Consider the following 26994-nt stretch of genomic DNA (forward strand, 5'->3'; position numbering starts at 1 on the left):
ATATTTGTACGACTTTAAAATAATTTGAAAACATTAAGGTTGTTTTACAATCATGCAACTAAGACCATAGACAGATTTAGCACAAATTACTGGAATGTTTTACTAGTCGTTTTCAATGTTAGTTAAAAAACAAAAATACATTTTAAGTGCAAGGCAAATTCAAAAAGGGAAAGTCCATAAAAACTGACAAAATCAAACGCTATTAATTATCGGAACAAGTGAAAAACAACTGCCATATTCCTGACTTGGTAGAACTGGTTTTATAGCTAGTGAAACTTCCCACTTGTATGACATTCGTCATTGATTTTGTTTTCCAACTGTTTTGACTCGAGCACCACTGATGAGACATTTACTAACGACACGCACGCCTAGCGTACTAAATCATAAGTCTGGTAGTTTGTAGAAGTCCTCTTCTTATCAAAACCAATCACAACTTCAATGATAAGGCGTCACTGATCTGCATTTTCTTGAATGCATTGATTTCATTTAAATCTTCCGTGATCCTTTATGCTACTGTGTACATCTAATGGTAAAATATGGACATATTCTGTGAAATTTATTATGATTCATCTATTATATAGCTATCTGACATGTTAAATTGTTTTCGTTTAAAACGCAGCAAAGAATGCTCTTTTGCATAATAATTTTTTAGTAGCAACCACCGTCTGCTTTAATATCTCTATTGCAATTTTTAGGTATAATTAGCGGTTTTGGTATTGGTTTTACATGAATTTAGTTTCGTCAATTTCAACTGACTTATTTTCATTTTTACTACAATATTTGTTTTCGAAGCAAATGCAAGCTAAGTAAGTACAATGTTAAACGGATACATAAAATGGTTCATACAAAGGTTTAAAGGGTTATAATCTTTGGTGTCATAATGCATTTAGGCATTGTAAAATAAAATGACTTCAAAACATGATCAGAGAAAGTATACAAGAATCATACACCAATAGTGAAAACGAATTTAGTGTTCATGACAGATCTCAGATGATAAAAATTTATTCACCATTCACTTGTCTAGATTCGAGATTTAAATCAATGTAAACCGGTTTAAAGATAAAAGGTATTCAGGATGATATTATGATTTAAAACGTAATTACTATATATATATAAAAATATTAATTTTCGCGAACCATTTAGGTCACGGAAATTCCATTTTTTGCCATCAGTAAGGAGAGTTGTACAAATAATGTGAATACACAGAACCCCGATCCAATTCATCTTTTGCTAAAAATATTTATCATTTTCTGTTTTATATCTCCTAACATCATTCCATTTTTCTCTAATTTCGATTAAAATATGCCAAAACCTGCAGTAAAAATAGATGTATGCCCCAAATAAACATTCCCCGATTGGTTGAACTACTATGGCGTCGATGTAAAGCAACGAAAGCCTCGATGTAAAGCAACGCAAGCCTCGATGTAAAGCACACGCTTCCCAAGAGTAAGGAGAGTTGTACAAATAATGTGAATTCACAGACCCCCGATCCAATTTATCTTTTGCTAAAAGTATTAATCATTTTCTGTTCTGTATCTACCAACAACATTCCATTTTTCTATAATCCCGATTTAAACATGTCGAAACCTGCAGTAAAAATAGATGTATGCCCCAAGTAAACATTCCCCGATTGGTTGAAAAGCTGTGGCCTCGATCTAAAGCAACGCAAGTACACGCAAAAATTTCCGTTGATATGTTGAACTTCGATCCCGAGCCGATTCACATAGAGATTTTCTTGCGCTCAAATGTAATTCTAAGTGAAGTATACTGGTAAAATTATGTTCTTTTACAGAAATATTTACACATTTTATTATTAATGTATTGTCATGCTTCTGCATATTTACGCTGAGCTTTAGTTAAATATAATTCTATACAAATTTTGTTACGTCAAGCATTAAGAGTAAGAATATATTTCGCGCCAAAACAAGAAAATAATCTGTGTCACCAAATAAGTTTATCAGCATCTTTTTGAAATTTTCCAACAGAAAATAGCGTTAATTATAGAGAAATTTTGGTGAGTATTACTTATTAATGTTAAGGTTCTCCAGAGGTGGTTCTCTACACCTTCTTGGCGGTCAATTTAATCCCATTTATCAATGGCGATGACACCCAGTCGATTTGTGTCATGAGTGAAAATCTTATCTATTTGATGAAATAACTTCTTCATTAACTGTACTTGCAATATTTTTGTAGTTTTTGATGACCGTGCACATTCCCATTGCATGTCCGCAAGATAAATGGGTTATGCATTTGTGAATTGTGTAAGTACAGTAATATTGTGTGATAAAAATTTGTGACGGTCAGTGCGTGATCACGTGACATTATTATTTGTAAACAAACGGGCTCCCCATGTAACACGTGTCGGAACTATCCATACAAGGTGCAATCAATCTTTTATTTCACTATTTGATGATATTTCTGTGTCTGTTTGTAGGTTTTGCAGATCAGATCATCGATAGATGTCATAGTGTAGTTTCATAGGTAAAAAAGTACCATGATTGTTCCTGTTCAGTAGTTGTGAATTTTTTTATAGAATTAGAAGGTAATTCTGCATTAGTCATTATTTGAATTAAGTCTGAAAAAAAATGACTCAACTCTCTGTGTAATTTATCCCCAATTTTTGAAACATGCATAATTTAAAGAGCATTTGCTTCCCTTGAACCCTCCCCCCCTTACAAATTGCCCAAAACTCATACTCATAGTCCGAGATTACTCTGGTGTCCAACATCTGTTTTTGCGATTCCGGCATTTTAACTCTTTATTTTCAAATTGAACACACTCGGCCATTCAGCTTATTTGCATCATAAATGAACGAGGTGTTAGATTATGTTTTCCTATTGAATAAGGGTCATTTTCATAAATCAGCTCTCTGATACATGTAATGCATTGTAAAATTACTTTTTCTGTTGGTCATGTCACAATCTTTTAAAGTTAAAGTAAAAATGCCAGTATTGATGTGTCGATGTGAAAACTGTCCAAATATGAGAAAATAGCGGGTGGCAGGTCGATTAAACTTACTTTAATGAAGAGAAAAATGAACTAATTGAGGCTCGATTTATATAGATTATGTTTTCCTATGGAATATGGGTCATTTGCTTAAATCAGTTCCCATAATGTTGGTCATGTGACATTCTTATAAAGTGAAAGTTAAAATGAGGGTGGTAATTGGGGTACCTTCATGACGAATAACGGTAAAAAATCCTGCCAAATGACGATAACGGTAATTTTTGGTGCATGACGATAAAATACTTTCTTCAAGACGATAAAAAAATAGATTTTGACGAATCATGTTAATTTTTCCCCAAAAATAACGGTAACGATAATTATTTGAGACCTCTGACGAATCACGGTAAAATGTTAACCAATTTGATGCTAACGGTAACCGAAAATGACTGTTTGACGCCTGACGGTAAAGGGCATTCATACCCTCTAAAATGCCAGTATTGATGGGTCAATGTGAAAACTGTCCAAATATGAGAAGATAACGGGTGGCAGGTTGATGAAACTTACTTAAATGAAGAGAAAAATGAATAAATTGAGGCTTGATTTATATGAATCCAGTCACTCCACTTCGGACAGGCAAATATCATCTATCTGATATGGGACCGGCTGAAGTCCCACTGCCCTAGCTGGTGTCGCAAAACAGTCGGAGGTTAGAGTAATCTCCGACTTCAAAACTCAATTCCAATGACAAAAATGCCCTAATCTTAAATTGAAAGCATTGGAAAAGTAAACTGTAAACTATAATTTTGACAATGACCACAATTTGTTTTAGTTCAATGTACATGTAATAATATGCGGGATAATACATGAACTTAATACTGCTTCAAGGTTATACAGGTTTGTCAATGTAAAAATAAAATAATTTGTTTGCTAACTTAGGGAGCTACCATTTGATTTTTAGGGGGGGGGGGGGGGGGGGTCTAGGATGAAATTTGAAAAAAAGGCAGGATGAGACAATATGAAAAAAAAGGCAGGATGACAATTTATGTAAACAAGTCGGGATAAACTAATAGAAAAAAAGGCAGGACAAAAAAGAGTGAAAAATAAAAAGGCAGGACAGATTACATCTCGAACTAAAAAAAAATGCAGGAAAATTTTTTTTCATCCAAGCCCCCCCCCCTCTTTTTCCCCCATAAAAATGGAAAGGAAGCTCCCTTATAGTGTTTCCTTCAGAGGGTGTTGGCCTGGAATGGTACCCTGCAGTTTTCATACGCCTGTTCATGAGAAATATGGTATGCCTTTGTCCGTCTGTCTGCCCTGATCTGTCTGTTTCTAGCATGTTGTTCACTAACTCAGTAATATTTTCGCCCCCAAGGGTGACTGGGGAATAGAAGTATGGTCACCATTGGTCTTCCTCCGACCGGCAGTAAAACCCTTGCTAAAGTGGGGCGTCCGTTTGGCTGTGCGGGATGTACAAATTTGCAGCCATGTCCGGTCAGAATGTGGACGTTAAATCCGATGCCTCGTGTAAAGAGAGTGCCACGCTCTTTGCACGTTAAGAACCCTTGCAACAACTCTTTTAGGGGTCCGTAGGTGACCAGTTGCAAGGCTAAATTTCTGTCCCTATCCAATATACCCTCATTTCCCGTGGCAGTCTAAATTTCTCCGACCTTAATCCCGGACGCCCCGTTTAAATAACCTACCTATTGTATTTATTGTTAATTTGTTCTCGTCCTGAATATGCATGACAAATTTGCCACTGGACATTAAGCAACCAACAATCAATCAATCAATCAGTAATATTTTCACCAATTTGCATGAAACTCTGGTGAATTGATTATATCTACTGACGTGAGCTCCCTTTTAGATTTTTAGGAATTTTATAATATACATTTTCAAAATGTGAGGTTTTATTCATTAAAAAAGGGGGATTTTCATGAACGCCCATTAACTCTAAAATGCTTTGTTCACCAACTCTTCAACGCTTTCACCAATTTGCATGAAACTGTTGTGAATTGATTATTTTATAAATTTTAGGTTTCCCGTTTCAGAGTTATATGGGATTGTATTTATGTATTGATGTGAGCTCCCTTTAGATTGTTTTGGAATTTTAGAATTTACATTACCCAGTTACAATGTAAGGGGTTTTATTCATTCTAAAAGGGGGATTTCCATGTTTTCGGACATTAACTCGAAAATGCTTTAAGCAGTTGTTATTTGTCATGAAACTTTGGTTAATTGTTTATATATATCTATTGATGCAAGCTCCCTTTCAATTTAATAAATTGTGGGATTTTATTCGTAAAAAAGGATGGCTTTCCCAGTTTGCAGATTAAATTCAAAAGTTTGTACATGCACTTCTCTGGCATGTTTCAGTAAATGTGTAAATTATAACTGACATAACTAACTTTGACAATGACCACATATTTTTAAGTTCAATGTACATGAAATATACAAGGTAATGTATGTAGACTCGATAGTGCTGCAAGGTTATACAGGGTTGTCAATGAAAAAAAAAAAAAATTTGTTTGCCAACTTTAGTGTTTCTTTCAGAAGGTTTTGGTGTGGTATGACACCCTGTCATTTTTATACGCCCGTTTACGGGACGTACTATGGTATATCGTTGTCCATCGTCAACATGTCGGACATTAACTCAAAACCGCTTTAACCAATTTGCATAAAACTTTGGTGAATTGTTTATATCTATTGACATGAGTTCCCTTTCGATTTTTATATATTTTAGATTTTACATTTCTGAGTTATGGGGTTTTATTCATGGAAAAAGGGGGGATTTTCCAGTTTCGGACAAAAATCAAAAATGCTTTCAGCAGTTCGTATGAAACTTTGGTGAATTGTTTATATCTATATTGATGTAAGCTCCGTTTAAAATTTTATAAATTTTACATTTTACATTTCTGAGTTATGGGGTTTTATTTATTAAAAAAGGGGTGATTTTCCAGTTTTCTGACAATAGCTCAAAAATGCTGTCAGCAATTCTCATGAAACTTAAGTGAATTGTTTATATCTATTGATGCAAGCTCCCTTTACAGTTTCATAAATTTCTAATATCACTAGGAATTAATTGAACTTTATTTGTTTATAGTCTGACGACAGATTTACTAAGTATTGCGCAACAGCACAGTGTTTTGCACAACAGCAAGAAATCTTTAATTTCATCACGTTCTAATGAAGTTTAACAAGCTTATTTTGCCGAAAGTTAGAATGATATGATCTACAATTGAGTAACAAGTACCAGAAGTGATAAAAAAATTGTCTTTATGAAAATAACATGCAACCAACTTTAAAATCAATGCTTTAACCCCCTAAAGAAAATAAATTGTTTACGTCTTTGAATTTCTTTACTTTCAAATGAAAAATTGCTGTTTCATCGACTTGGTAAATGTTGAATATTGCCGATGACGAAAGCGACTGAAAGCGAGTATCGTAAACAACAGGGCGACTAGATTTCGCTTTTGAAGGTCGGTCAAAGCGAAGTGGCGACCGGGAAAGCGACTTTGTCGCCCCAGTAGCATGGTAACGTGAGCCCTGCACAATGCTTATTACTTTAAAACACAGTCCTGTAATATTTTTTATTCTACTTTGAATATTGCCTGCTTATTTCAGCAACTATTCTTACAAAACAATCCTCTATTTATCCTAGGTGTTGCACTCAGTATTGTTGATTATATTTATATGTATATGTAGTAAAGTGATTGCAACCCCCTTTTTGAAGGTAAGTAACAGTTAACAAACTTTATCACTTATCAGTAGTTTAGAATGGTTTAAAAAAAGATCTAATAGATGCTACATGCATTATGCCTTCCTCTCAAAAAGTTTGCATGTGTTTTAAAGTGGTTATTTAGCAATGTAGCTTTTTTCCCTCAGTATTAACATTAATTTGGAAGTAAGTTAAAGGATTTCAGTTAACCAAATAATTTGGAAGTAAGTTAAAGGATTTCAGTTAACCAAAATTATTTCACGCCTAATTTATATAAACAAATCCCACGTCGATATATAACATGTACCACAATCAAACATCAAACATCAACCCACGCCAAACTGGATGTAATTAAAAGACATCTAGAGGTCAATATACAGTCTCGAACAAAAGACAAAATGAGGAAAAATATAGCGAATTTTTGAGAATTATTATTGCATGTATATTTGCAATATTTAAAATGCATAGTTTAAAATCTTTTGAGTTTTAGGTACCATTTTAGAAAACTGGGATTTCATTGCAGCTAGTCTATTAGATAACATTTTATAGTTTTGAATGTTTCTTCATCAGTTAACTAAAATTAGGTGGAGGTATGTTCTTATTTCTGACAGAGGGGTACTCAACCTATATCAATTTGTGCATGAAGTGATTGATAGTTGCTAGATACTGAATAATTTATCACAAATTTGTGAAAGGTTTAACCGGTGTATATACTTAAAATATGTAAATAAAGTTCATGTCTTTTTCAGGACTTCTGATCCAACCATGTAGTATGGCATGTTTGTGAGATATGGTTTTGGCCAGTAGGATGTTCATGAAGGACCTGTAGTACAAAGTATATCACTGGATTGAGCTCATTGTCTAAGTGTATTATTAAATTGCTTTGCTTTGAGCTCAGTTCATTGTTATGCAATTCATTCATTGTGAAATAAAGATTTGACGGACAACTCTCATGTACAAGGAATTGTCAAAGTAGTATCCATTCTATGAACAATGTAAGTAATAGGGAGATAAAAGCATTTTATTTAGATTTGAACCAAACATTTTTTGTCCATTAGCCAAACTAAAAAAAAGAAGCACAAATTTAACAAACAATGCTACTGGCGCTACTAGCAATGTGATGCCAATCACTTTTGTTACACTTTTTTATGCCCCAGCCGTATCGGAGGGGGCATTAAGTTTTACCCTTGTCCGTCTGTACGTACGTATGTCCCAAAATTGGTTTCCGTTCTCTAACTTTAGTTTGCCTCCACCAAATGTTATGAAAATTATACACAATGCTTATTACCACAAAACACAGATCAAGTTTGAATTTTGGTGGCGTCACTTTTACCGTTCTAGAGTTATGCCCCTTTACAAATGGAAAATTGCTGAATTTATCATTTCTGTTCTCTAACTTTAGTTTGCCTCAACCAAATGTTATGAAACTTATACACAATGCGTATTACTACAAAACACAGATCCAGTTTGAATTTTGGTTTTGTAACTTTTACCGTTCTAGAGTTATGCCCCTTTACAAATAGAAAAATTGCTGAATTTTTCGTTTCTGTTCTCTAACTTTAGTTTGCCTCAACCAACTGTTATGAAACTTATACACAATGCTTATTACCACAAAACACAGATCAAGTATGAATTTTGGTGGCGTCACTTTTACCAGTCTAGAGTTATGCCCCTTTACAAATGGAAAAATTGCTGAATTTTTCATTTCCGTTCTCTAATTTTAGTTTGCCTCAACCAAATGTTATGAAACTTATACACAATGCTTATTACCACAAAACACAGATCAAGTTTGAATTTTGGTGGCGTCACTTTAACCATTCTAGAGTTATGCCCCTTAAGAAATGCAAAAATTTCAAAATTTTTATTTTCTTCTAAATATCAAGTAATTTTTTTATTGGAGTTATCTTCCTTTGTCCATGATTATAGTTGAATCAGCTACAATCAATGCTTTATACAATGCAATGTTTAATTTTGACTTCCACTGATAAAACACAAATCAAGTTGAATTTGGGTAGTGTCACTTTAATCATTATTGAGTTATGCCCCTTTATAAATTGAAAGATTGCAAAATTTTTAGTTTCCATTCTGTAACTTAAGTTTGCCCCAACCAAACATGAAACCTATACACAATATTCATTACCACAAAACTAAGATCAAGTACAAATTTTTTGTTTCCGTTTTCTAACTTTAGTTTGCCTCAACCAAATGTTATGAAACTTATACACAATGCTTATTACTACATAATACAGATTAAGTACGAAATTTGGTGGCAACACTTTTACCATTCTTGAGTTATGTCCCTTTATAAACATAAAAATTGCTGAATTTTTCGTTTCCGTTCTCTAACTTCCAAATGTTATAAAACTTATACACAACCGTTCTAGAGTTATAATTATTTATTGCGTGTTTACAAATAGAAATTGCTGAATTTTTAGTTTCTGTTCTCTACTTAAGTTAGCCTCAACCAAATGTTATGAGACTTGCACACAATGCTTATTACCACAAAACTAGGATCAAGTTCAAATTTGGGTAGCGTCACTTTTACCACTTCAGTTATGTCCCTTTATAACTATATGATATGCAGGTGGGGGCATCATCTGTGTCCACATGTGGACACTATCCACATTTATTTTTTTTTACATCTGTACTGCCTACTGGTGACTCAGTTCTGAGTGTAAATGGTCATTCAGTATTTTAAGAAAAAGATCAGAATTTATAAGGCCTATCTGGCCTAATTGATTTCTAAAATATATTTCATTGTACATGTTCAACATTTATCATCCATTTGTTTATTTCTTAATTTGTGTGAATTAACAGTAAATGTAAGTTACTACACTTTCATACCATAACAAAACTGCCTTACTGTATTGGTATCACTTATATTTGTATCCATATAACAAAAAAACTGAAAAGAGAATACTTTTGCAATAGCTTTTTCATATTGAATACTAAAACTTTTTAGATATTTAGACATATTAAGTAGATGTTCATAATATCCACTTGACATTTTATCATATGACTTCTGTAGTTAGTTATGAGTCTTTGAAGCATGCTCACAAAGGTTCTTTTGTTGATATCATTTTCATACTGGTCAAAACTTTTTTTTTGCTTTGACCAGCTTTGGAGGAGATATTTTCAAAGAATTAATAAAAAAATAACACAGAAATTCACTTTCTAGCTCATCTAGCCCCAATCATCATGTCAGGCATTGTCATTACTAAAAAACATTAAATGTCTTCTAAACTGAGAAACAATTTCCACATTTAACCGAAATCTTTTACTTATGATACTGACAATCCCCCACAAAGTAATATAAATAGAACCATACAAATAGTAAGCAAATACATGTTCTCAGATACCATCTCCCATATAAAAAAAAATCACATTAAGAAAAAAATGAACCTATTATGTGTTCCTCTCCTAGCTACAAAATGTATCCAAAATCAAAGATGTGGAACATATATATTCTATCATAATCATTTGGTAATTAATGCAATTAGTATCTGTTGAACATAAAAAACTAAATATTACATAAACAACACCCCTAATGCTCATGTTGGTTGTCATTGTGCAACACAGTTAATACATAGAAAACATAAAACATAGAACTCCTTTTGTCATATAAAACACTGTCAAACATCCAATCATACTGTCCACACTGATCTGTGTCCACACTTGTTATCTATTATAATATATGTTTTACAAAGAATGACATTAACTGTTTACAAAACTTTGAATTTTTGAAATACTAAGGATTTTCTACCTCAGGAATAGATTACCTTAGCTGTATTTGGCAAAACTTTTAGGAATTTTTGGTACTATGCTCTTCATCTTCGTACTTTATTTTGGCCTTTTTAACTTTATTTTTATTCGAGCGTCACTGATGAGTCTTTTGTAGACGAAACGCGCGTTTGGCGCAAATACAAAATTTCAATCCTGGTATCTATAATGAGTTTATTTATATCTTACAATTTTGTTTAAGTCCTACGTTGTTATAGCCAATTTTGTTAACAATGACATCCAAATTATTCACTAAACAATTAAATAATAAACTAAAATAAAAGATCTATTCTTTTTGGCACTTTGCGTTTCGGGTGAAGGATATATTTTGTATGCTTTCGAACGTTTTATATGTTTAGCTATTCAAACATTTTAACTGGAGCGCACCTGTTGAAGGTATCATACTTTTTTAATTTAGCAGTGATCATCGAAAGTAGCAAAACAGTACACTTTACTCTTATCTGATACTACTTTGTCGGTATAACTATTGGTGGAGGGTTAATCCAGGAGGTTGTGGTTCTAACTTATTAAGGTACAATCTGTCCTTTTATTTGTGTGCGTTCCAGAAGGCTAATCCAGTAATGTGCAGCGAGTGCAACAAGAAAGGTACGATTTACTTTGCAGTACTACCACTCGATGGATACCCATATTGATGGACTGAAAGAGTGACATCAATCCGATAGTGAATGTTTCGGCTTTGATATGATTCACTACTTCATATTATTCTCAGTTAATGAATGCTGTCATTTTTTCTAAGAACCTTCAGACGAAGTTTTCAATATTCTTTTTATACCTCTTTTTATTTATTGATACATGTTTATCCTTCCTTGGAATCGAAATTGTTCTATAAAGGTTGAACAAACTGTGCATATCATGCACCAAAAACGGTGTTTTTTTTTAACTGATTTGTATTTTTCTATATTTATATGTTTATTCCCTCAGTCAAACATTATCCCTAAGAAGTACAGGAGAGTATTCTTAATCAGTTATTTGTCCTGGGTATACCGCCTGTATAGTTTTCAAAACATGTATCTTAATTGCTAGAAAGCTATTTTTAAAACTATGCAGATGCAGTTTTGACCACAATTTCCAAGAGAAAGAGGCTTACCGTGACTCAAATGACAGTAATGACTATATTTAGACTGATTATGCCACTTACGCAATAATTGCACCAGACACTGCTTCGCGAAATTATGTTTTAAGTGAAAACAAAATGATTCGTGATCATCAATATCCTATCTTTATTAAAAGAGAAAAGCCAGAATAGACACGTCATGTCTGATTTGAAGAATACAGTGTTCCCATTAATATAAAACAAATGTAAACACGATTTACGTTATTGTATTTCGTTACTAGTTAAAATAGTTTTCTGTTTTTACAACAAATAGAGACAACAGATCAGTACCACTATTCACTAAAGTAGAAAGAAAGCCAAACGACGGAGTGTTCATATTTATTGGTTTCATTCGGAATGTGATCAAATATATTAACCGACTTAAAGGGACCAGACCTTATTGTCTATAGGACATGCTGATCAATTAACTGTTTATCTAGAAGAACATTGATATCTGACATTTGTAAATTATAGATACACGAAAAAACTATTTACGTGAATTCGAGGTAAATAGAATGCCTTTAATAATGCTATTCAATGTAAACATTTATCGCAACAATGAAATTCGTTTAATTAAGTTGATTATATATCTAGGAAAGAAACATATAAAGGTACAACGAAAAAGGGTGAGATCAGTAAAAGAATTCCACATTGTAAAAAAGTTATAACAAACCGAATAGTCATGTTAATGAAACAAAATATATCTCCTTGTTCGTTTTCATAATTGAAACCTTTTTAGGCCCTTTATGGATTCAATATCTTCTACCTGCAGACATCTATAACATTATATTACAAATGGTGTAGCTTTCTTCTTTTTTCATTGGTTATTACGGTCACGTGATTTAAAGGGTATTTAGGCAAATGAACGTTATGTTTCTATTTATATAAATGTTCACGGTCAATGTTAAACGTCTTACAAAATACAATGTAAAATACACCAGAGACATATATATTATAATATATATATATATATATGTTACAGGCATTTTCTTAATTTATTAGTCTTTTTGTAAAATGCCTAAAAACGTTAGACATTTTCTAAAATTCCTGTAAGATTCAGGCATTTTATATATTGACTAATTTTTCTAAATTGAAAGGCATTTAACAAAATGCCTGAAATTATTTTATAGAATGAAATGTTAAAAAAATTGAAAGTTTTGAACAATAGAGCAGTTTTATCTATGATAATTATACTGAATGTTAAAGCTTGCATTTTAAGAGTTTTGATAATCAAAAATGAATTCTACTGAATTATTCCAAATTCACACAATCACAGAACTCGACAATTATTTGTTATTTCATAAAATGTTTGGATGGCAGAACTGTTACACAATATTTGTCCTGATTTTTTACAAATACATTGTTTGACGTAAAATCTGGTTTAAGCACTTTTGGTGAAACCTGGATCATGACACATTTATCGCTTTCACTATGATACCTTTTCTGATAAAACATTTAACCTGTACTGTATTCCTGTCACGTAATGTTGTCATTTTAGCGGTATTTTTAACATTGCCATATAGGCGGGAGGTTTGGCTAGCCATAAAACCAGGTTCAACCCACCATTTTTCCTTAAAATGTCCTGTACCAAGTCAGGAATATGGCAGTTGTTATTAAATAGTCCGTTTCTATGTATGCTGGCGTTTGTTTTTGTTGCAGTTCAGTGTTTCTGTTGTTCCGTTGTTTTCCTCTTATAGTTGATGTGTTTCCCTCGGGTTTGGTTTGTGAAGCGGATTTGTTTTCGCTTAATCGATTTATGACTATTGAACAGCGGTATACTACTGTTGCCTTTATCTAACGTTCGACAACATTGGGTTCGCAATAAGCACACACGTCACACATTAATATTTTCTTTTTTATCTGTTCTCAAAAGATTCAAAGTACATTATAATGATTAGCTCTACTTAAATCTTTTGGCTTATCATAGCTTTTAACGGACTGAAGCAGATCTGCCCATGACGGATGATGCATCTATAGCAGGAGACGCGTACCCTGTTAATGCACCGTTATTTGTCCCTTCTTGGTCGAATTTTAACCACAGTTACCTACTGTATCATTAATTAATCAGATTGCAAAGACCCAAGAATTCCCTTGAGGCAGTGAAGATGAATATACTCATATCTTTGCGTCACACAACCAAACACGGCCTTGTATGGCAACCCATGCTATAGAGGGGGATTTGTTTGGATGTGGGTGTATAAATACGCATTCTATCTGAATGGGGACATTAAATATGTTGCCGCATATAAGTAAAGTGCAACACTGTCTGCACGTTAAGAACTCTTTGACCGTTCTGCAGATGGACTTTTCTGCCCCTATCCAAAATACCTTCATTTCAAGCGGCAGTCGAAATTCCTGTCCTTTTTTCCAGGTTAATCCATTGCATAACTAACCTATTTAAATTGTGAAATATTTGCTACTGAATGCAAACAAACAGCAATCAGTCAATTAAAAACATACTTCGTTTTCTCTGCTTCATATGTTTCATTTCTGTTTTGAATCGAAATTTTCTTAAAATTCGTTTGTAAATTTTGTTCTATTGAAATAGCAAATTGTCCTTCTGTCATTTTGACAAAATGATCATAAAATTACTACCTGAAATACAGAGTGAGTACATACTTAACGTAGTTTAAGTAAAAAGATCATATAATAGGCATACGAACATTCCCATCTAGTTTTTGAAGAATAAATCAATTTTACCGACTCATTAGTTATTTTCTTTGTAAGATGTTGTGTTTTTTCACACTTTTTGTCATATGAATCTAAATGATATCCTGTTTCAACTTTCAACAAATTACCTGAAACTGAATAGGCAATTTGTTGAATTTTGTTTCAAAATTTCATTCATTTTACAAAATGACTAGGTATTTTTAGTCATTCTATATAATGCCTGTCAAGGTTAGGCATTTTATAAATTGCCTGAAAATTCAGTTATTTTACAAAATGCCTAAATTTAGAAAATGCCTGTAACATATACATATATATATGTCTCTAAATACATAGAAAGAACATTGAGGTCCATCTTCACAGTACACTATTCACGTATCTATTATAAAAATTAGGGACATGTTAGTTTTTATTGAACATCGGACTTCGTCCTCGGTCAAAGTAATCTGAACAAGTCCATAAATAACGTATTGACCTCGTCGAAAGTCCATAATTGATAAATATGACTTAGAAACTGAAGTAAAAGTGGAGACTTACTGGATAAATATTAACGAGTAAGACGTATTGTACGCGCTTGAATTGATTATTAATAAAGATAAGTATGCATGATAGCAAAATTGCAGTACTATTTTGAGTGAAGTGACATCGGAGATTACAATTTGTATTCTAAATATTCGCTTTGGTCTTTAGTTGTCACTTCCTTCACCTTCAAGTATTTCCTCAATTTTCCCAGCATTAAAATTTATTTTTAACCGAGGATGACGAACATCAAAGATAATTGAAATTGGTAAAACAAAATACAGTCGATTTATTTTATGTACAACCTTTCGATCATTTCATTGACAAAATGTCAGTTTCACCGCAGGAAATAGTCGTCAGAAATTTGTATTGTAGCAGTGTTGTTTCTGTTGGACAATAAAATAACAAATCAACTTCTATGATTGCTTCCTTATATCCACAGATTTTGCTTTAATTATAGAATAAAATGGTATCAAAAGGAAAAGATAAAGTTTACACTGGTAAGAATATGTATCATATTCAGACCTATTGCATAAACACTTTTATTAATTAACTACTCTGTTATTGGACTTAATATGATGAAAACTGCCTATGCAATACAAAAGTGTCAACTCGGCCAATACAGAATTACTCGGCCAATATTGATTTTTTTTCTGTATTGGCCGAGTTCTGATCCGGCCAATGCAGGATTTCGGAACGTCTCGAGTTTTTAGATCGAAAGTCAGGATAAACACAATCTTAATGTAAAATGTTGTTTGGAAGACGCTGTTTATTTACTCATCATAGACATGCCGAAACGTTCAGTGTGGCAAATATTTCAGGCTGAAGACAATTACATTCATTTAAAAAAGCATTTTGTAAGCAGACAATTGAATTATGTCAGGTTTGGGCAACGTATAGTAGAAAAATTTATTACAAAGTTCATTTCTTGTGGACCTCAGGTACAAATCGATTTACTGTTTACTTTCGCTTCTGTCATTTATTTTTCAACCCGAACCAGGCATATGAATTGTTGAAGGGTGACCTGTAATTGTTCAAGTCTTCGTTCTTCGGTCAGTTTGTTTATGGATAGTAGTATCATTTTCAATCATATTCAACTCCTACTTTTATTTTTTTTTAAATAATCCTTTTGTTACTCATGCAATGGCAGTACCTTTCCAATTACTATTAAATATGAATTGTAACACTTTATAGTGACTGGAAAGGGTAAAACAAATCATCAGAAAATGTAGAAGATACCTGGAAACAGCACCAGATCATTTGATAGTGCAGCTTATAACAAGAAACTCAGATTTGGATAGTTCACTTCAAGGTAAAAAATGTTAATCTCATGTGAAATGAAATAAAAATATGTTAACACTAGTTAATTAATAAAGATATCATTACGTGAGTATTTCTGTGTTGGCCTTTTTATTGGTCCTCAGCCAGCTGTATTGGCAAGCCTCGGACCAATAACAAGGCCAATACAGAAATACTCACGTAATAATATCATAGTATTGCCTATGTCATGATAAACATCCTCTATTTTTACTACCTTATAAACAATACGTATTAACTGATTAGTAAACAAACACCCTGTATTAATTGACTTCTTAATAAACATCTTTTATTGAGTGACTGCTATTCAAATAAACGACAAGTATTGAATCTCTGCCTGCATTCCAGTATTGAATTAGAAAACAAAAAAAGTCAAATACAATTTCTGTGTCAGTTATACAATATTTTCAGTTCGCTTTTGCCGAAGAGGGATTTGAGTCCTAACCCTAACCCTAACCCTAACCCTAACCATATGCATTCTATCAACGGTGTTACGTGGAATGCGATTTTTTTCATCACCATTTCAATTTTTACAGGTATAAACATATTGCTTAGGAAAAAATCGTATTAATTATATTTGTCAATATTTAATCAAAAGTACAGATGATACCAATATATATTCTTACAAGGAAAATGTCAAAAATAGTACTGCAAATATGTATGAAAATAACATAGATTTTTATTAATGCTTTTTCAGAAATGATCTTAAACTTTAAATCTTCAACCTACTAAAAAATTCGGTGTGAACTCGGGTGCTATGGAAGAGTAAAGCGTTCCTGCAACACTAGTGACGCCATCTAGTGGTAAGATATAATCGTCGATAAGTAATGTATTGATTTGACTGTATGTACAAGGATACAATATAGTTACGATAATCTTTAATCAGATAACGTTCTTTCGATTGTATTTTACACGGTGTTAGCTGCGCTTACTCGCTAAAACAAGCTCGTATTATGACTCGCAGTTTGATACTATAAGTTATCTACGGATATGAAAGTATATAACGAATTTATCCCCGGTCTTATTCCGAATCTGGCGATTTTTAGGGAAATTCTACAACAAAGTGTAACGTGAAAGAAACGACTTTTTTTTCATTTAAAAAAAAAAGGTTTTATGAAATTTGGGAATTTGACATATTTTTAACTGGGTGTAGGGTACTACCTGTGGTAGAACCCTACAGGTAGTCAAATATAAGACGTTTTTAAAATTTGGCGCTCAATGTTGTGAGAGGTACGTCATAGCTGGTGTGACGTTAACGTGGGTAATTTGCATAGCTTGGTCAGTAGTCCCATTTATTGATAATGTGGCAGCCAAGTGCTGCATTTACTAAAATAAGTGCAAATGATCGGTATAAAAGGATAAATTCTTTAGTGGATTTAATTACAGACATCATGGATAATCTACAGAATTTTTAAATATTTCACAAGAACAACCATGAAACTAAGGAAAACGCGCGTGAAGTTCCCCGGGGTAATGGGTAGCAACGTCCGGGTATATGGGTTAGCAACACCCGGGGCTATGGGTTTTGACGTGCGTTAACCAATCAAAATCCTAGAAATATACTAAGCCGGGGATAATTTACAATATCAATATTCAGAAAACCTGATAATCGGTAATTATAAGCTGACGTTATATAGAGAATATCATATGGCTTTTTCAATATCACATCCGTATCAAACCGAGACACCAATATAATCCCAAGAGCTCTGCTCGAGGGATTATATTGGTTGAGGGTTGATACGGTGTGTGATATTGAAAAAGCCATATCATATACACTTTATTATATACATGTACCTCATGTAAATGTTTTTTATTTGACATGACGTCATACATATAAGGGGATTTGAAATGACGTCATACAGTTAGAGGTTTGACATGACGTCATACAGGTTAGGGGTTTGATAAAGCCTTTGCAACAGTGACTGCAATCGATGACGTGACGTCATGCAGATTAAAGGTGTGATAAAGCCTTTGCAACCGTGTTGATATCGATATCATCACGGGTGGCTGATACAGCACGCTTGCCAATGACTGTATTACACATACAATTTATCTGTATTTACTACTAAGTATATAATAAATATATATTCCATATGCATCTAGACGATTTTAGAGCTAAAATTTCTTCTAACACTCTGCTGTAAACTTTAACATACGCAGGTCTAGTGTTACTCAGGGTCAATCAATAATGTTTTGTATTTGTTTTGTCCTCGTCCTAAGGCAATGTCATTTGAATAAAATTTACCCAAACCTACTTAGAAAATCATCGCGAAATATACAAATTACAAGTGTAAATATTACTATATATAAATACTGATTCAAAGAAAATAAAATTGAATGAAATCTAGCTGAATTATATTCTAAAGGTAAGCTATGCATGCCCTGTTAAATGTAGGCCTTCTTAGTTCGCTTGTATTTGAAATAACGTCGTAACAATATTTGCATTACATTTTATCATTAGTTATACATAAACGATGACTTTTTTAAATCTTCAAAGAGAGGCCAATGTGATCACGCGAGGATATTTAGTGACATTATAGATCATAATATAGACTAATTTGTTTCAAATTCCTAAAATTAATTATTTTTTTTGAAAATGGTTATCACTTTTCTATTATTTGATTAGGAATAAAGCTCAATTTACTTTTCTCTATTAGACTTTGTAGCGTATGTCGTTTGCGATTACGTCAAAAATGAATTTACCCATGTTGATAAGAAATAATAAGCTTCATATCAGATGTATGCTTTCGATAGAAATATGGTCTTTGTGTTCTAAATCATTAATTTTAATTGCAAGAGTCATAAAATAAATGATCCATTATTAAACTGTATTTATGTATTGCCTTTTTAACGCTGCATCATTTAAGATGTTTCTTAGTTTGTTTCAACCATCATAATATCATTAACAAATTAATTATACGCAATTCAGCATATATTTTGTTCTGTTTCATTCTGTAGAATAACGGTAACTTGTATTGTAACAGATGGCTTTCATCCGTTTTGATGAAAAACTTCATTGGAGGGCATGTTTATTGCATAAATGATGATTGCATGCTTTTAATGACAACGGATACAATATTTTACTTTCATCGTATCGCTTCCCCTAAAGATGTAAAACCATTAATTTAACGTAATTACTTCGTTCTCATTTCTCGGATATTGAAAACTTTTTTTATCGACTGTAACATTTCTAAATTATCAATTGAACGTTTTCACCTGCAACAATAATAATCAAATGTATTTGTTTCGTTCTAACAAATAGAAAAACAAACGTGTTGGTACGTTACCAAAAGAGACGTTTTTACCAATTTGCCGAAAGCCACTATTCTACGTTATATTTATGACAATGTATTCCGTATAATCATCAATAAAATGTTGCTTCATTAATAAAAAGAAGGTTTGAAAAATAAATGATCGTTTTAAGTCATGCATTTACTGAAAGGATAAGGATACTAGCATATTCTCATTTTTAAATAGACCATAATTGCTAAAATTCTGACAGTGAAAGATCCTCGTAATTAAAAAACCTAACTTAGCTGCAACATATACATAAAAACCAACTTCGTACTGACAATAATCAAAATAAAGTTTCTTAACATAAGTGTCTATCAGATAAAGTAGTGAAATTTCAGGTTAACTTTCATATTTTCTTATGATTCGAGAATTACGTGTAAAATTATTAAGACATTCCATATTGCCATTACACATTCATTTATGTCTGATATATTTTAGCGTTATATTAAACTAATTAAGCATTTCCACTCATGTAATACAAATTAAGCATTAAGAAAGCTGAATTTTTTTTGTGCTTTAAATTGACTGTTAAAAAAGGTGAGATAAAACAGAAATGTTAGCAATATCAACCGTTACATTACATATGATACAGAGATTATTAGTTAGATTTTCTGTTCTTAATACGGAAACTCAAAGCATTGTGTCCAGGGGCACACTCTCCCAAACATCACAGATTTAAACGTTATGCAATGACCAATTAAATCAAGATGCCGCATATAATAGTATTAATCTCAGGGAAATTCCAGTAGAATCCCTTGGTTACCATATTATCACGAAAGAGGATTATTTATACTAATTTCATACAACTATCCCTCCATTGGAATTTCATCGCATTGAGAAGCTGTGAGTTTACATTGTACATAGTTTTCCATTACAAGTTTACAAATTTCTAAAGCAGTTACAGTACTGAATTATTCATTATAAATATAAATGAAAGAAGATTTGAGGTTTTTATTAATACAGGAGGGTGTGGATGGGTTTTACGAAATAGAGAATAATAGGCAAAAAATATATAATTAATAGAGATAAATCGACCAAAAAATTAAAAAAAGAGAATAATGAGGTGCTAAAATATAAAGAATAGAGAATAAAGGGCAAAATGTATAAAGAATAGAGCAAAATGGCCTAAAAAATTAAAGAATACAAAAATCGAGGACCCCCCTCCAGACACTCATACAGTAACCTAGTAATACCATACTAAATCACACCAAAATCGACATGTCTTCAACCATAGACAAGAGGCTACAGTGTAGCCGCTACACCATATACCATACTCACAATGACCCTCGTCTCTACAAGTTATGAACACGTTTAACAGAGACTTCCAATGATGTGCCTTAAAGCACATAACACTATAATATTAACAAAGATGAACATAAACAGTAAGATGGATACGGAAATCGGTATTATACGTTTTATCACTACTACTGGTTCGGTATAAGTAATGGTGGACTATCAGTCCCCCAGTTGCAAGTACTTTTGTACTTGCATTATTTATATGATACACTTGGTTTGTGAATTTCATTAGACAAATTCATTAACTATGTGTAACTATAAAGGTTGCAGCTCCACATTTGTCGTATTTTCTCGAATGTTTCATAGTTTTGGTGCTCCAACTTTTCGTATTGATGAAGGTTATTTCGGAGGTGCGTGTTGAGCACATGAAACTATCTATTATAACTAGTAGAATCGAACCAAAGGGACATAAATAGTTCAAAAAAAATTATAATGGCAACTTGTCCTTGGAGAGTCCTACCATATATATTTTAACAATTAAATAATTTGAAAATCAACTTTTAGGGACTGTGGGCTAAAAACTTGCTCCTACTTATTTCCTCCCTGGAATTAAACATATATGTTTCTGAGAAGAAAAGCATTTTAAAGTTACCTTTATTTTGGATTTCAGCCGTTGTCTGTCTCTAGCATAGTCTTCGTTTCCTGGCGCCGTTCTCTTCCATAAAATAATCCCAACAATAGTATACGTTATAGCTAATATCAATAATGGGATAATATACGTAAAAAGTAATATAAAAATTGTATATATACGACGAGACTCTGCACTCTCCCAAGTCTCTATACATTTCAGGTTCCCACCACCAACGTCCACCGCACGTCCTTCAAAGAACTGAACTGAAGCTAAGGAAAATGCACATATCCAAATGACGCTGATGACGTATTTTTTCCTCGAAAATGTCACACGCAGGTGAAGAGGAAATGTTACGGCTAAAAAACGATCTATTCCTATAGCCATGTTTGTTAAAACACTTGCTGTCACTGCTAGAAGCTGTACGAACAAAACAATAGGGCACATTGGTTTGGAAAATATCCATTCGTTTAAAATGACATCAGCAAAGGTAAATGGCATACAAAACATTGCCATTACTAAATCTGCTACAGCTAAATTGACCAGAAAGTGTCTCAAATCCGTCCTAGAATGGCGTCCCTTTGTAAAAACAAGGACGGCAAAGATATTTCCGGTCACAGAAAATAATGTTGTTAAAGTATAAAGTACGATAAGTCCAGCCAACGACTCGTCCGATAAACTTATTTCATGATTGGAACCATTCGACGAGCCGTTAAGAAAATTCGTTTTGGTTCGATTCCAAAAAGTAAACTCTAAAGTTTTAAAAGAATTTGTATTTGTAGTTGTTGCCTGTAATTCAGTCAAATATGTATTCGTTGTATTTTCAATGTCTATTTCGCCAGCCATATTGTGTATCATAATGCATATACCAGTTAATAAAAGTCAAAAGCAAATATTTAAATTTTGAATTTCGTTTCCAACATTTAGAATAAAAATTTCCATTTTCAGACAACCATCATCTTGGAATTTTTATTTGTTTATAAGCCCTCGTATAACTAAATATTTGGCGTAACTCTCATTTGAGAAATTCTTCTAACTTTCACACCTCTCCGAACTTTCAACGGAATCAAGTTGTTTTCTGTAGAAGGCGGGACAATCTCCACGTGGATGGCAGATCAATATAATTATCTAAGACAATTCAACCAATACACACTCATCAGTAGAACTCCTCATTAACTACAATAATGATTATCACTTTCTCTCAATACACATCTCTTATGTTGTCTATTTCCTTTTCTTCCACTTCGCTGTCTGTTCATTTATTGGATCAATATCTGATCACTAGTAATATTTTTATAAACCGTTTCTGTTCTAATCCTAATTCTATATTACCCTTTTTTAAATCAACGTTAAAAAAAGGTCACATATGTTTCTTCTTGTTACAGTATGCGATCACTTAATTTGTTATTTTCTTCTTTTCACTAAATATTTTTTACGTTTTTTTCTATATATATATATTGGGTATTGTTCCCAGTTTTTGCTTATCGTACTTTTCCAAGGACATTACATTGAAAATATTATAAGATTTAAACCTGTATCTAATAGAAAATTTATGAACTGAATGGTATAAAGCTTTTGATATACCAGCAATAATTTTGATCTAGTTATTGAATTTACCTATTTAGTTGAAATCATATACTACAGAGTGCATATAGAAGATCAGCTTCATTTTTCTTCTTTCTACAACATTTCGATTTGCAGAGAAGAAAGCGCAAGCTTCCAGTAATGTTTAATGATAGTTTTGATTACCATACTGAATATTGCAAGGTAATTCGAGAGTTGATCGTACATAACTACTAAAAAATTAACTGTTTCATTCAGTTTGTCTTATTCCATTTCTTTTGCATGTTTGACAGATTCGATTCGTCTCAATTTTGAAAAAAAAATTGTATTATATGTCTAGTGGTGTTAACTCTAACAAAGCCAATGTTATCTGGGTATTATTATTATTGATTGCATATTGTTCTTCCATTTACTATTATAATTGTTATTTGATAAAACAGTGTATTTGCAGTATAAATGCTTTTATATAACTGACTTGCGTTTTTGATAAATCTGCCCTTTTGCGATTGTTCTTATTCATAAATAACACACACACACTGTTATGCATAAATGAAAATGTAATGTCATTTAACGTTGCAACTCCTGTAGGCAGAGTTGAGCTAGTTTGGCCTCTTTTTAACTTATTATGTTTTTTCCAACTATAAGTCTGTTGAAGACCTAATCAGGTTACCCCAAAAACAACTGTCGTGTGTACTAAAATTGATAGTATTCTTTTCTATTGCACAATTTGAAAATACATGTTTAAAAAAGTATTTATACAACTCTCAACCCAAAATATACAACCAAAAACAAAAAACAAAATTTTAAATGGTATTGTGATCGCTTCGAGTGTTAGAGGTCAGGGTTGCTGCTTCAACGTTCCGCTGGTTCTATTTGAACTCGCACAAGTCATAAATCAGATTAAGCATGTTGGTCTAGTGCAAATGGATTCATATTTATAACACATGAACATTTTTTGTCCTTGAATAGTGTGCTAAACTTTCGTTTATTATCACTTTTATCCCCATTAAATGGGAGAAAACATCACGTGTTACCTAATTGTATACAGAATATGTCGTTCAAATTGACATCTACTACAATGATTGGTCTTAATCATACAAGATAATCATAAAAATGGTTTTAAGTTGATTTTTATGGCAATTCATCACAATTTTGTCCTAAAGGAACTGAAAATAACTTAACTAATGCTTTTCTTTACGAAGTCTAAAGTTGCAAAAGTGCCGACATTGAGTCGATTCACAACTTGATAAAGAAAAAAATCCACGTTCAGTTCCAAGATTCGGAGACTGGAGATAAAACGGTCTAATCAGAGCACTATTTTTGTTTACCATTGTAATTCAAAAAATACTTTGATCTTTTACGTTTAGAATTACAGTGATCCAATAATAACATGGTGTTCGTGCAGGTCACCTTAAAAACCATATGAGTAAATACTCGTTGGGTTATTAATGGAGAAGATCATATGAATATTTAGACCATATAGGTATTTTTCGGATAAATTCTTACTTCTTTCGAAAGAACACACAGCGGTTCGTTCTCGGAACCAAAAGTGGCACAAGATACTAACTGAAATCTTTTGTCTAGGACATTTTGTCAGAATTTTGGTGTATCTGTTAGCATGCCTCTTGAAGGTCAACTAAAAGCACCTTTATCCTGTCCATCTTTTTCGTCATTAAGGGAACCTACAGGCGTCTGGGACATGGACATTTTTTCTTTTTTTCCCCTGTGATTGTATTTTTTTAATACAATCTTCTAATTCTTATTTTCTACATAAGAATATTTGAATAATAGCCATATCAACTACTTTTATTGTAAAACCATATGTAAATAAACAGGAAAACATTTAAATATTTCAAATTATATAGAAATAAGATATGGTATGAGTGCCCATGAGACAACTCTCCATAAGTTTAGTTATCTAAATCAATTTTTTTTTTTTTTTGCCTTGATATTGTCAGTTTGTTTTAGACTTATGAGTTTGAATATCCCTTTGGTATCTTTCGCCTCTCTTTTAAGACATTCTAATTTATCCAAAATAATTTATCAAACACAAGACTAAAAAAGGTGTTAATTTCAATGCCCTGAGTGCCTGTGAGTAAAAAAGCTGACTTCTTGTTTAACGGTTCACTTAGATATTTTTTGAAGTTATATTTGAAAGTCGACATATTATGTTTCGTAAGGCATAATCACCATTTAAAATACTTTTACTAATATTTTAACTTGTTAGTAAAAGTCACGTTATGCAACAATGATTAATATATTGAGATTAAATAGTCAAAATTTCATTTTAAAACTCTTCATTTATGGCACCTTGAAGGGCCATTCTTATGCAATTTACAGTTAAAGTAACTTTTCGACGTTCATCGTATTCAGGGCATACGATAAGTTTAGATCCCAAGGTGAATTTTTGACGAAAGTTTGCATACAAGCTATTTTTCACCTAGTCTATTCAAATATGTAATAAAAAATGTACCTTCATGTGCTACTTTTAGAAATAAATGGGGTCGAAATTTTGAACATTTACTAGAAATTTCGGTTTCTTAGACATTTCTATCCTTTGGAAAGTCATACCTAACTTTCTGTTTTAAAATATAAACGCATGTGAATTATTGTAAAAAATATTTGGAATATCTTCTCCACATAAGTTTGCTTTGAATTTGTTTAATAATTCTGTAAGCCACCCGAGAGTATCCTGTCCTATACTGGGCAGTTTACATACGAACACTCATAAAATGCAGTATCTGCTCCCCGGAGCACCTCAGTTTGTGTTTAAATATAGTTCCTCTGTTTGGTTAATGTATGTGTATTAAACGGCTTCCTTTGTATTTATTTGTTACTGTGCTATTTGTGTTGCTAACGGCTTTCCATAGTTTTTAATTTCGAACGAGCGTCCTCCAGCTCAAGTTGTTTTACCAGTGTAAATGCATATTCCTTTTTATATGTATCCAAGATTGATAAAGATAGAATATCATTTCAATGTTAACAGTTTTATTTGTGGAACTGTTTAAATATATTTGAATAAATAACGAATTATGACAATTCTAATACTTGCATACAGTACAATATATCATAGTGCATAGGAACTAAATTACGATCTAAATTCATATTTGTGATGTCCGACGTGGTGGGAGATAGCTAACTGTACAAAAAGACGGCTACTAATATTCCATATTTATCCTTATGCTCACCTTAAGCTTATTTTACTGCTTTGTTTACAATTTTAATGATAGTGAACTTTTTGAACTTGCCGCCAGCAGAACTTTGGGCTATCTGCCATTACTGAATGCTCACGCGTTTATATACAAAAGTCATAAGTGTCACGTGACATACTAATCCAATAGTTACTTGTCCTTTCCGGGAAGCCGGAACTATACAAAATTACGATATTGAAAAACATAGAATTGAAATCATCTTGCTTCGTCCTATGATTGTCCTTTAACATAAAACATTAAAACTAAACAATAGAGCTCATAATATCAATAAAATAACTTGAAATATGCAATCGGACACCACTGCGTGCGCATTAATTTAGCAGACGATATTCGCAAGTACATAGAAGTAAATAACATAAAACATATTTCATCACAACCATCTAGATATTTACAATATATTTGTGTCCGGCAGGGTATAACCATAAAATATTAAATGTGTGGTATTAAAAATACAATATTAGATCAATTGTCCAGGGGACGAATTGGTATTAAGAGAGATAAAATCAACGTTTCATTCCCCGCAAAATGGCAGACGGCAAAATCGCCGGTCAGTAAACAATTGTTGTTAAAGTATTTCCCTATGTATACCAGGCATATCAGACGTTTAAATATGAATATTTGGTTACCAGAAATGATCCTTAATACGGGAATTACATGATATATAGCATGAAGAAGGTAACCCATGAGTAATTTCATACATTCCCTGCCGTAACACTTGTACAAAAAAAAATGTAAACAATGATAAACTCATTTCAAATTCCAGAGCTTTCACATAAAATCAGTTGCTTTACTGGATATATATCACCCTAGTACCAACATATGTACACACCTGACTGTCCCTCTGGTATCTTTCGTCCCTCTTTTGTAAAACTATATTTTGGCTAATGAAATGCCTCCCTCTGTAATTTATTGGCAAAAAGTGAAACTTTGGACTGTGAAATCCATAAAAATAGTAAATTAATGCCATATCTTTGATTACAAATGTAAAATGTTTCGCTTGCTC

The 26994-nt window shown here is 32.5% G+C and overlaps 1 protein-coding gene across 1 annotated transcript in view; it reads right to left on the bottom strand.

Moving 5' to 3' along the window:
• Window positions 1-22411, bottom strand: part of LOC127707971 (neuropeptide Y receptor type 5-like) — a 64120-nt gene extending 41709 nt beyond the window's left edge. Inside the window, exon 1 of the mRNA XM_052212741.1 lies at window positions 21241-22411. Coding sequence (XP_052068701.1) covers window positions 21241-22074 — 834 coding nt within the window. The 5' untranslated portion in view covers window positions 22075-22411. The remainder of the gene's footprint in view (window positions 1-21240) is intronic.
• Between the last annotated feature and the right edge of the window lie 4583 nt (window positions 22412-26994).

Source organism: Mytilus californianus, unplaced genomic scaffold (assembly GCF_021869535.1).
Source record: "Mytilus californianus isolate M0D057914Y unplaced genomic scaffold, xbMytCali1.0.p SCAF_7, whole genome shotgun sequence".
Taxonomy (NCBI): domain Eukaryota; kingdom Metazoa; phylum Mollusca; class Bivalvia; order Mytilida; family Mytilidae; genus Mytilus; species Mytilus californianus.